The sequence below is a fragment of the Mchenga conophoros genome, linkage group LG12, assembly GCF_057382185.1.
Source record: "Mchenga conophoros isolate Kocher_MC1m ecotype Shallow Benthic linkage group LG12, M_conophoros_male_GT1.1, whole genome shotgun sequence".
NCBI lineage: Eukaryota > Metazoa > Chordata > Actinopteri > Cichliformes > Cichlidae > Mchenga > Mchenga conophoros.
This window is the reverse complement of record NC_140537.1, coordinates 35,083,632-35,096,608: the sequence shown is the minus strand read 5'-3', so window position 1 is coordinate 35,096,608 and position 12,977 is coordinate 35,083,632. Positions and strand designations below refer to the sequence as shown.

General features: G+C 39.9%; 1 protein-coding gene across 1 annotated transcript in view; it reads left to right on the top strand.

Moving 5' to 3' along the window:
* The window catches only part of fras1 (Fraser extracellular matrix complex subunit 1), a 303,829-nt gene that overhangs the window by 212,338 nt on the left and 78,514 nt on the right, over positions 1 to 12,977 (top strand). The window contains exons 29-30 of the mRNA XM_085295515.1: positions 10,531 to 10,690; positions 10,894 to 11,072. Of these exons, the coding sequence (XP_085151641.1) occupies positions 10,531 to 10,690; positions 10,894 to 11,072 (339 nt within the window). The remainder of the gene's footprint in view (positions 1 to 10,530; positions 10,691 to 10,893; positions 11,073 to 12,977) is intronic.

Below are 12,977 nucleotides of genomic sequence, written 5' to 3'. Positions count from 1 at the left end.
CGAGAGAAACCAGAGCAATTGATTTTTTTTTTCTTTTTAATCCTCTCGTATCATCTCAGGAAATGAGTCAAATCCCCCAAAAATCACACAGAATGTGACTAAAAGTGAGACTTCACACACACAGAAATGTTTGTAATGTGCAATAAAATTGAATTTAAATGCAAATACGCTTCAGCAGCTGTGGAAAAAAAGACATTATCTACAGCACCCACACTCAAATGATTCTTTTATAGTTAATATTCGTGGCGTAGAAGCCATATCAGTGGAGAATTACACGGATAAATCTATTCCAAAATTTGCTTTATAAAATCAAAATTGCTATGGGAGTTGAGATATCAGCAGTGTAAACAGAATTTCATTTGCATTTCCACCCATTTTACAGTTCAGTTTCTCTTAGTGGAAACGTACTCTCACTTGTCCTCTGGCAGCAGGAGAAGCTTTTATGTTCGGAAGCGTAAAATCCAAAGAAAAATGCCTATTAATCGGTTTAAGATTGAAGTCACATCAAGCCTTACGTGTAAGCTCAAAGAATGATTTCTGTCTCTAATTCAGCAGTTTAGAATTTAAAAACCTTGTTAGAGAAAGATGTTTAATCAAAACTATAACAACATGTAGCACTGTGAATTTTTTTTGGGGGAGGGGGGGTATTTTCATTGCAATACCAACAGTGAGACTTCTCATTGCTTCCAGTTTCATCTTGCAGCTTGAAAATGACCTCAAAGCCAAAATTACTGAGTCCAAGGAACAGCAAGGATGAGAGGACCTGAATGTGAGGTACAGGATGCAAAGTAAAAATCTAGCATGTGGTCTTTAACCTGGACAGGGGTCGTGCATATATAGAAAACCAGCACAGACACCCAAAGCAAAGGAAGCAAAGCCCAAAAAGTCAAAGAGAGGCACAAAGAGATCACTTCGAAACACACAGAAGACAAGACAAACACATGGAGAGGTGTGTCTACCAATCATACTGACTGTACAAAACACAGGAAACAAAACAATGCTGGAAGTAGAATTTACTGAGGCGTATGAACGAGATTTCAAAATAAAACAGGAAGTATTTAAACAGAAACTCCAAACCGTGACAAAGGAGTCCTACAACAGATAATTTGACTCATCGTAGAGCTCAGAGTGGTGCTGTGCAGATTTGATTTCCTCAGTGCACGAGGAATACTTTACAAGACTCGGAGGTAATTTGTAGAATCATTTACTGGAGCTTGCAAACAAGGAGGACGAGGAGGTCAAACGTTTGTCTTTAAAGGTCATTTCATCGCTGTAATTCTGAGACTTCAGAAAGAAGACTGAGTAAAAGTCCAAAAGAGTCATACACGAAGATACTGAAGAAAACAGTAACATAGGGAACACAAAGTAAACAACAACAGAGGCACAAAAAATTATGGAATCGCCACACTTGAAGGATGATCATGCAGCTTAAATTATTTTAATTACTGGCATGTTTTTTCCCAACTTAAGCTGAGGAAAATTCCACTCCGTGCCCACCCCATCGACCTGCTACCCTGCTTTTGTGAGAAAAAGGAGACCTTCTCTTAAGTTCCCCATTGAGAGGGATTACATCCAAAGAGTTAACGTCCCTTCCCTCTATTTGAACCATTTTAAGCTACCCAAAATTTAGCATTTATCACCCTGATTTCACTCGACCTGTCCACACAGTGTGCTCTAAAAAGCCGTTACCTGCAGGCGCAGTCTGACCCCCACATGCTTAACCACCGTTACAGAAAGAGCAGGTCAGGCCTCTAAAATCTCAGCCGTGAGTCCTGCTCTTTCATCGCTCCTGGTGAGGGGTTTTTTATGACAAGGATGCAATTATCTTGCAAAAAGCCCTGACCATTGTGACCGAAAGGGGAGCGGAGTGTCTCGCCTGAGACAGGTTTGGCATCTGAATTACTAAGCATTAGCACAGGCACGCAAGGGGGACAAGCTTCCAATGCCTGAGACATCTAGACAGATGAAAGTCAGCGATATTAATGTGTGCATCTCTGCATGTGTCTGCACTCCATTTATTGTACGCAGTCTTAAACTTGAGAGTGAGGATATTATTTTGGAAAGTGATGCCTGGTTTTACAGCAGAAATAAACATCTTTTACAGCATGGTACAAAAAAAAGCTCACTATGGCTGATTTCTCCTTTATATCAACTGGTCAGAGTGTTAAATGTTTTTATAACCCAACTGTTTACATTTTATTGAAGCTTGAAGTTGTGTATTATAAACTTTCTGAGGTCCAAACACGTCTAACCTTTGGCTTCTGAAGATTGTTTGGGCCAAGGACATGTTTTCTTTACCACAGAGGGGAAAACAGGGGCCATCATTTACAAAATGAACACTATGTTGTAATAACTAAGATATGCAACCAGTGACTGAGCTCATAATCTCTTGAGAAAAGTGTTTACTGAGTTCGTGTAACAAGTGAGCGGAAACGAGCTTCCATACCTTTCAGATCTGGAGACTAGCCGAGTTTGTTGTTGTTACTTGATAACTTCACCTTCCTGTGTCGAAATAGTCGGGCTCTAAAAAATAAGATTTTTAGAAAGTGCACACTATGTGTCATATCTTTAACAAAATAATTTAAACAACAAGACAAACATCCCACGTCATTTTGTGTAGCATAGAAGACTTTTTCCAGCTCACACAGTCACCACAGTTTGATTTTAGGTGGGCAGCTCTGTTTGTCTGGCTTTGTACAGATGGTACGCTTCAGGCTCAACTCCTCTGCTTTCTCCTCTTCTGTAAATCAATATCATCCAACACACTCACACATACCAGTCTCCATTTACTGTAAAATGTCCTGATGCTGCATTCTGTCATGCATGAGGAAGAGCAGGAGAGTGTGACCGAAAGCTGAACGAATGTCTGTGATTTATGTCAACAGCTTTTGGACGAGTCTCGGCTGCATTGTTGTCCCCACTTCCTCTCTGTTTGATCTACATGAGTACAGTACCATAGTAAAGACAGAGGAATGTGAGAAGAGTACCAGATACCACAGTCATTTTTAAAGAAAGAAAGGCCTTATTTATCATGTCTTGTACAGTTGTACGAGGAAGTTTTATATGTTATAACTAAATTCTGAGCCTTAAAAGTTACGGACTTCATTTTCCAAGTTGATGAACTTAAAAGCAGAAATTTTCAGAATTTCTATTTCTCATTATGTAGAAATTGTTTTGCTTTTTCTTTATTTACAGTATTTTGCTGGTGACGTTGCCCAGGTTGGTTATCAAGGAGTGGTTATGCTAACACTTTGGATAACATTTTTTTTGCAAAATCCATCCTTTATATTAGTGTTTGTGTCCAATGAGCCATACTTTCCTTTAACGTTCTCTTGAGCAATAAAGCTCCAGGCTTTCTGAACCAATTTGCAGTCCAGTCCTTGCACATGACCATTTTCAGGGGAATTTATGTGTTTGTTTGTTTGTTGAAGCACTTAATAAATGACCCATAAATCATTCAAGCATAAAACAGACGCCTAAGTCAAGGGATGAACTGAATCAAAAAGGGTCTCAGTGGAAAGGTGGCTGTCGAGAAGCCGTTCTTAAGAAGGGAAACTAACAGAAAAGACAGAGGTGTGGCAAATTACACAAGAACTGGACTGAAAACCAGTGGCAGCGGGTCTGATGGAGCGATACATTTTTGGTTCAGATCGTTGGCAATATATACAGAGAAGAGCAAGAGAGAGGCATAACACCGAGAACTACAGTGGTGGAGGCTCGGTGATGGTTTAGGGCTAAATTTCAGCCAGTAGTGTTGAAGAGCTCGTTAAAATTGAATTATTAATGCAGAAAAGTACAGATTTTTATCCACCACGCAGTAAAGGAAAGCATATGATCCCGAAAACATAGCTGAAGACGACCTTAAGAAATGACAGCATTTAGAATAAAGGTGGTCACACCAAATATTGGCTTTCAGGCTTGTTGAAATTGTACAAAACCCTGTTTTTACCCTATAATGTATTTCTATTTCTATTTGCACACGTTTCAATAAATTGCTGCATTTGTTTCCCATTTTCCTAGAAAAACATAAAGAAATTGGGTGTGGCTCAAGGCTTTTGCACAGTGCTGTAATAAAACAGTGGCAGACAGCAGTGCAGGACAGTCATGTGTATATCTCCTTTTCTTTGCAAGCTGGCTCACAGTGTGCAAGCAACCAAGCAGTTCAATTAATGTCATTATTAACGGTGGTTTTCTGAGATAGTGCAGCATTTCTTTTAGCCTTACAGCGTACACGGCGAGTATTATTGAATGCAGTATTATAAAACGCGTTAAAGTGTACGCCTCCAACCAAAATCGCTTTCTTTGACCTTTTCGTGACACATTGAATCAAACAGTTAGGTTGGTAAACATGATCGTGCTGTGTGTAGTTTACTGATGCCTCACAGGATTTCTCTACATATTAAATTTCTACAACAATATACGAGACATGGCTTCACCTAAAGCTAAACACTGAAGGCATCGAGTTGAGGAAGGTTTTTTGTAAATCACAAAATCAAAAGTAGTGATGCACCAGAGAAAATGGAAAGTAGAAACGATCAAAGGCAATAAAAGCCTAAATCCAGAGATAAAGCTCTCAATAAAGACTTCATGAACCTTGACTGCTCCTTCAGCGCCCAAAGATAAAGCCTTGAGTGATTATTAGCTCTGCCTGGATTTTAACAAACTCGGGCCGATGAATCTTTTAATTTTGGAGCGTGGCACTGTGTGGAGTGCTTTGTCCTTCCAGGCTCGCCATCCGGGCAGCAACAGTAGCTGTCGATGCCAGGGCGTTTCAGGGACAATAGGCTTTCCTGAAAGTTGGATTACGGGGCAGTAAAGCAGGGGACTAATCAGGCTGATAATGACCCTCTGATGGATGGGCTTTCTCCTGATGGAGCCTGAGCTCTGAGCTTTGCTGGGGCTCAGCTGAATAGGAAGCAGGACTCTTGGCTTTCAATTACTGTCTCGGGGAGAACACTTTTAGCCTTTGAAAGACCCTCGGGCTCTTCTGTTCCTCGGCTCAAATGGAAGGGAATTAGTTTTGTTTTTTGGGGTTTTTTTGCTCACCATCCAGCTCTGGAAGCAGATGCGAGCTGCTGAGTTAAGTTTGCAGAAGTACAATTATTTACTTTATTTTCAAATTGTGCTTCAAGTCCATATTCGGCGATTACACCCTGATTTCTTTCTGTTTACATGTTTACTTTTACCAAGAGCTCCATCGCTTTTACTGGACGCGTCACTGAGATCAAATAACAAAAGGTTGCTGATGAGAATTCAGTCTTCATTCGCTGACTTTCACTCGTTGTTTAATAAGCCCATCAGCTCACCCTGTGCACCGCTCACCCAGAGGAATTATGGAAATATGACAGACAACAATGCCATTGTCATCACAACAGCATGACCATCCTGGCGGGCAGCTTGCCAATGTTTTATGGATGACTCCGACTTCATCTGTGGAAAAACATTTATTTCTGTTTTTGTGGATTGTGGCCAAAAGCTTGTTTACGGTCCATCTCAGGCCCCCGGGCTCAAAGTCCTTTAAAGGTCTCGGATTATGCACTTTTTCTGCATCTGTCCTTGTGAATACTGTGGCTGGGGATAAAAAATGTTGTTGACAAAACTGTTTTGTTCTTTTGTTGTAGCAAAGTTGTTCGTCTGATGCATGCCGTATTGGCATGGGGAACAAGACTGAATATTCAACCCCTTAAAGGCATAAGAAACATCCTTATTTTATTTAGTTTACTCATTTTCTTTAGACCTGAGGAGAAAGACCAAGTCTTACGTCACAAAAAGTCAAAATAAATAATGACTCTGCGACAAAATAAGAAGTTTTGTGTTAAAATCTGAGGCATGACGTGACTGGCTGTCACATATGGGACGTTGGCATGTTGTGGTAAATCTTTAAGGTCTCAGCTATAGAAACAAAAAGACTGGCAGTCAGTTAAAAGCTGAGACTATGTTTCCAAGTACAGCCTGGGGACGAAAAAAGAAATCACCCCAATACATGTGGGATGATTTTCAATGTAAGTGTTAGAGAAAGAAATTAAGGATTTTGTCTTGTTGTACTTGGGTGTGACTATAAAAAAGAATTGATGCACAGTGTATACGTTGTCTTCTGTAATATTTTCTGCATTAAACTAGTCTGGAAACCTTGAGAGGACTGCCGCAAAAGTTATATCACAACATGCACCTAAATCTGGCGATGACTTTTTATAGCAATTCATCATTTTTTTCATCATTTTTTTCTGAGATTTACAAAAAAAGTACCTCGGAAAACTTCACTGGAATAAATAAACTCATTTCCGATGTACGTATGTAAACAAAGGCACTGCGCCCATATTCTATCGCGATATTTCATTTCCTTATCGTTGCTGAACATTATAGCGGTATTACTGTGAATGGTATGATATGGTCCAGCCCTATTCTGCATACAGTCAGTGTAAACCTTAGCAGAGAGTGACAAAAAGAAAGCTCATATCTCATATTTAATCTCAACTACAATTCCCCCATGGGCATGTGGGACACTCCGAGGTCACAAGTCTAAGAAGTTTCTTCACTTTGATGGGTCTCGATGTTGTATTTTACGCTGCACGTCAACACAAAAACGGCGCATGGTGGTGGCAGGATCATGCTGTGGGCTTATTCTTTACAGCAGATCCTGAAAGGCTTATAAGTATACAGGGAGAAATAATGAAGCAACATCATAGAAGATCCTGCCAGACAATCTGAGTCAGTCTCAGAGAAGAGATTTAATTTGCACGAGAACAGTGACATAAAATGAACAGCAAACGCTACACAAAAATGCTTTAAGGTCAAAAATGAATGTTTCAAGGTGGCCGAGTCAAAGCCCAGACCTGAAACCTCACAGAGCTTCAGCAGTTTTGAAAAGACGAGTCTAGTCAGATTGTGCTGTCCAGACGTGCAAGCCCATCTGAGCCCTATCCATAAAGGCTCAGTGATGATTGGATGTGACTCGAAGCGGGTGAATGTTTGTGCAGTCACTTATTTTGCATCATAATAATTAACTGCTAATTTTAATTAACAGACAGACAGAAATGTATCCATTGCTCTGTGCATTTGACCAGGAGAAATGTTTAATGTGCTTCAGTGAAGGATGTGAAAACAAAACTTCCTGCTGTAAAATTAATGCTGTTTTATTACTGGCTAACACCCGAATGGTGGGTTCGAAAAATCTGTTTGTGGGAAAACCCTGTCAGTGTGTTAATGTAGTTAATGCAGTTAGTTAATGCAGCCTATTAGAGCAGTCCACTTTTCAGGTATCAAACCTCAAATGTCTTTATTTATGCTGGTTATTTGGAAATTGCAGTTTAATGTTATTGATTTCATTTCCAGAACTAAATAACCCCCAGAGACAATGAGTCAGTTTAATGAGCAGATTAATGAGTAGATCCTGACTATGGAGGTCTGTCTCTAACCTACTTTAAAACCCGTTTGTTTAGTTCGTCCTCTCAGGTGTTTTCTCAGTATTTCACCTTCTCTGTACTTATCTAATTTCTTTACTCCCAGAGGTCAAAAGCAATGAAACTTCCATGAGCATGTCATTTTCTTTGCACCTGTCTGAAAGAGATTAGATTGTCTGTCTACCTAATGAGGCAACACAAATCTCACATGGAAAAAAACTAATTAGATTTGTGTATTATCCAAGAAAAAATGGGAAATTTACAACCTGGAGTGCAGCTGCGGGTCAAAGAACGTTAGACATCTGGGGATATTAGCCATGATTCCAAACAGGTACCTTTGATCGGTTTTATTTTGAAAAGCGTGCTGTTTCTGGGTATGAATGTCCTTGAGAGACCTTGATGTTCAGCCTGAGAGTTTGATAATCTCGTGGATGATGTGGGCTGTGAGCTAACAGCCTGCCGTACTGACTTGTGTGTTTTCTCTTCCTGATCTGTGATTCTTTGCCTTCTGCTGCCACACTAAAATAATGTGATTTGGATCAAGCAGGCGGCAGGCAGAGGAGCCACAGATGGTCAGCAGGTTGTTATCTTCAAACACAGAGACCCACATTCAGCATCGCACACCTGTGTGCACTCTTGTAATGCATTACCACCTACTGCCACAGTGTTTATGCCACTGATATGCTGATTATCCCCTGCAGTAAATAGCCAGGTGTGTGTGTGTGTGTGTGTGTGTTTGTTGTGATTAAAGCCTAAGAAAAACCTCTAAACTTCCTAAAATAAACCTGATACTGAAGTAATGTGACTGTTTAACTCTCTGAGATCCAAGTACCCCTCACCCCAATAGTACCAGATTATGCATTTTCTTCTGCTTTCTCTTTAACTTTTCCCACCATTTTTAGTTCTTTCTCCCACAATGCATTTCACACTTTATAAATGACACGCTGTACCATATTTTTATATGTATTTTTTTACAGTGTAGCTATAGTATTTAATATTATATGTAGTGTGGTTTTATTAATGTATGTGAGAAAGCATAGTTGTGCCTCCTCAGCTGAAAATAATGTAAAATTACTTGTAGAATTTGACCCATAAACGCCTGTACTGTGCAGGTAATTTCTATAAATATGAACCTTATAATCAAATGCATAATTTATTGCTTATGTTAACGTATATCCATGATGTCTATTTTTTCTAGACATCCGAGAAGTGTGTCATATCTGTTTTTATTTAGACAGCGGCATGACACAGTGAGCAAGAGGTCTAGTTTCAAAACCTCCCCGACAGCAGGAATTGTCTTTGTTGAAATGCCCTCAGGCGATATTGACTCATCCACCAACTCTGTGTGCTCTCTATAGCTAATCCTGCTCTTTGTTCTCCTGGAGGGGGGGGAACTCTGTCGTGGATCAATAAATCATCACAAAAATAAGTCTGATTGTGAAGTTGAGCTGAAACTTCTCAAACAAAGAAAACACATATTGAGGTTTTTTGGAGCTCAGGGTAGACTCACTGCACTCAGGTGATGCTGAAGCTGGCAGACAACTTCATGAAAGGCTCACAAACTTGATTTCAGGACAGATGTGGATTAAAAGAAGCCAAACAGTAAAGTGAGACTGGCATCGAGCTGCATCTGAGGATGAAAATTAACTGACACTTATCATATTGTATAGTTTACTGTGTCTGAAAGCTAATTTAATGTAAACGAACGTGATGCCGCTGCACCTGTTTCAAGTTTTACATAAGACCTCCAGTAAATACCTGGCGTCTGTGAAGATTTCAATGGTAATCAGCGGATAATGTGTTTCATTTATTTATGGTGAGTGGGATTGGATCCCCCATAACTGTGTTTTCAGTTTTACAGTGTTCTGGAGAAATCCACCATTAGATGGTCGTTAGAAATGGATGGATGGATGTTGTCCTTCCAAAATGTTGAGAAGCAGTAAGACAACTCGTAAAAGCACATGTTTATCATCCACTGAGCGTAGTGTGCAGCCCACAATCAGCTTCGCAGATATGCTGAATATGTAAGTTGCACTAATTAAGCTTCTTAAGCCTGTTTATAGTTCCTGCTCGGCTGCAAGCTGCTTTGCAAGCCACCTCCAAAAAAGATCCTCCTTTTGATGCAATGTTTTATTGTTGCCGTCCCCGTTTTATGCTTCCCATTTATGCATGCTTTTGGTTACCATGGCAACTCCAAACTGGGAGCCCAGTTCAGTCGTCACCTTAAAATTGTAAATTAACCTCACTGGTAATCCATTTGAACAAAATACAACTTGGTGTTAGACGTGTGAGACGAGGAGATTATTGACTGACCACTTTCCCAAACATTCATTTCTACCTTTGCATTAAAACTCTTACTGGACGATGCTGACAGCAACAAATGAAAACACCTGGGTTGGTGACAGGTGTAACAGTTAGTTGGTGGATACTTCCTAAACTGTAAATAAACTTTTACTTTGAAGGACATCAAGGTCTCAACAGAACGTACCAAATGTAGAAGTGCAGATACAGATACTAATTTAATGATTTCAGTCAGCTTGAACATCTATTATGGAGAACACAGAGAAACATAAAGGGTAAAAAATGAGCTTGTTGTAGACATGTGACTTTGCCTGTGAAAAAATGAATATGAACATGGTGAAAGAAATCGCTCAGAAATAAGTTGGAATAGTTTCTATTGAGAGCTCCAATAGATTTTGTTGTTTAATTCAATTCATCGAGCTATAAGCAAATATTAGATGGCTCGTGTCCAAGCCATAGAGAGAATAAAGGTGGTATAAACGTGGAATTTAGTGAATAAATATAATCGTCATTAACATGAAATCATTATCATCATTAAATTAAGATAAATAAACACCACTCGAATAAAGAAATCCAGAAATGACAGAAACAACAAGTGGGATGACGGCAACGCCTGAACAGAAGCTCCGACTCAATTTATTGTATTTACCACCGCATTCGGTTTCAGAGGACGTGTGAGGACGTCCCAGAACTGAAGTAAAGCAACAAATATAAATTAGAGTACATGGAAATTACTTCTCTGGGCTTTAATGTTTCCCACAGAGATAATGTTAAACTATTTGAAATTCATTTTGATTAATTTGATGTGTGTGTGTTTGTTACTTTTCAGCCTGGAGACTCTCCTCACATGCTGTCCATCCCAGTGACCTGGGTGAAAGAGGGAGGCATGGTGCGACTCGATAAAAAGTACCTGCAGACAGACTTCAAAGGAGTCAGCACTGATAACATTGTCTACAGCATCCTCCCCTCAGAGGGGCAACCCAAATATGGTACCTTAACACTCAGTGACACTTTCCTTTAATATTTCCAAACAAGCTGTTTTATCTGCTGTATGATTGTAATATTGTAGATTTTCCAACAGTTAGTACATAATTAATTTCAAATGTAATTTCTAAACTTTATTAAACATAAATTTTAACTCTAATTTTGCTTTTAAGGTAAATATAACATCTTACTCACCTTCTCCGTCCAGGTGAGGTGTTGCTGGTGTCCATGCCGGCTGACGGCCCCCCAGAGGGTTGGCTTCCCTCGCTAACAGACGACCGCAGCTTTACAGCAACGACTTCCTTCACGCAGCAAGACGTGAACGACGGTGCGGTCTGGTACCGCCACTTTGGCACCGGCAGCAGCGGTGACTCCTTCCTGTTCCAGGTCAGTGCTGATGCACCCTGTCCACAGAGGACCAGTTTCACACATGCCTTTGTTTTGGCTCCTGGCAGCTGAAATGAAAAGATTATGTTTGAGTTTAAAGCATTTTACACATTTATACAGGTGACAGATTAAAGGAAAAAACCTCTAACTCCTGCAGGGAGAGCCTACAGCTCTATTAAAGCTCTATCCACAGTGTCTTATTGTTTTGTATACAAAACTGAAACAAAGAAAGCTGCACCGTCAAAACTGAAAGTGAACAGAAAACCAACTCGAACCATCACAGATTTCTTCTTTTATTATGAAGTCGTTGCAAAGCAAAACCATCAAGTGTCAAAACTTAAAGTAAACAAAATGCAGATGCATTAAAACATGATTAATACAACGTAACAACAAAACATATTTACACGTTTATAACACATAAAATATGACTTTCATTATTTTCTGGATATTTATGTTGAACATGACAAAAGATTTTAGATGGTAAGGTCATATTATGTAAGCCATTATGTGGATAATAATGTGGTCATCTCAGGCATAAGACACACCCATCTGTCATTCAAACCTTCTGTTTGTGAAGGGTAGCCAATCAGAAGAAAGCTGGCTTAAAGGACTGTATAAAGCAGCTGAGTTGCTGCACCGAACCCAGTTTAAGTCAAATAGGGATTATTTTTGAACTGAACTGCGGGGGTTGAGATATTTTTGCCACTGACTTTGTGCTAATACCACAGCAAGGTATCAATATTTTCCAAAACCCGATAAAAGAACATGAATACGAACTGCGCCGTGAGATGAAACTTCAGGGGGATAAGAAACAAGAAATGGAGATGATGACAGGCACACATTTTGCCACATTTTCCTTGTAATATTTTTGCTTTTGTGGCCTTGTTCTCTGTTGTGTTTCTCTGTGTTTATCTCTTCTCTCCTTTGGAAACCAAAAGTCTCCAACCTTTCCGACATCTCTCCCTCCAGCTCGTCTTTCACCACTTACCGCCTCTGCTCTTCTCTTCTTTATTCTTGTAACCGTTTGAGACTGTGTGGTTTATAGGATGCTATAAAAATGTTCTTTGCTTTTTATTTGAGAAAGTACAGCCTGCTTATCATTCAGCATTTGTTTTATGCACCAAACACTCCACTACTGGTTTAGTGTCTGTTAATGCAGCCGGCATTTTGGCTGGATTTATGCCTCCTGGTTTGTTTCCCTCTTTCCTCGTTCCAGTTTTTTCACTGCAGATTTCTTCCCCCTCTTTTCAAACTTTCCGTGTGAAGCATAGGCACTTAGGCCACTATGGGTGGATTTTATCTCAATTAGCGTTAATGACACCAAATTACACTGAAATTGTTTTCAAATTCAAGACAATTGCACTAAAACCGATGGCGCATTCATCACACCACGGTTAGAGTGTTTTCACGCCAGCCTCGGCTTCACATCACCTCCATTAGAAAAACAAAAGAGGCAGCCAAAAGCTTGTAGCTACATCTAATCATCCCTCACACTCCGTCCAACCCCTCACCTTTTGGCTTCATCCATCAGAGTAGATGCATTTCAATTTACACAGTGCTCAATTCAAATTAAATTCGAAAGTGTCTCATCATTTCTCCGGGAAGTGGTGAAGACGTGACATAGAGAAGCGAAACCCATCATCGGTGCGGTTTGTTAAAGGTAGCGATTAAACTTGACGGCTTGTCAGGGTGGTATTATTGTCCTCCTCTGGATTTTTATCAAAAGCATGCGATGCCTTCTTGGAATGGGTTGATTTGAAATTCACTTTGGTTCTGCAACTCTGGGCTCTGCAGCAGAACGGAGGGTGCTCAGCTGCATTCTGCACATAAATCATAAACCACGTTCAAACCAGACGGATCGGAATCTGTGCCCCTGCAACTTTTTCCTCTCATGCTTGACTTTTA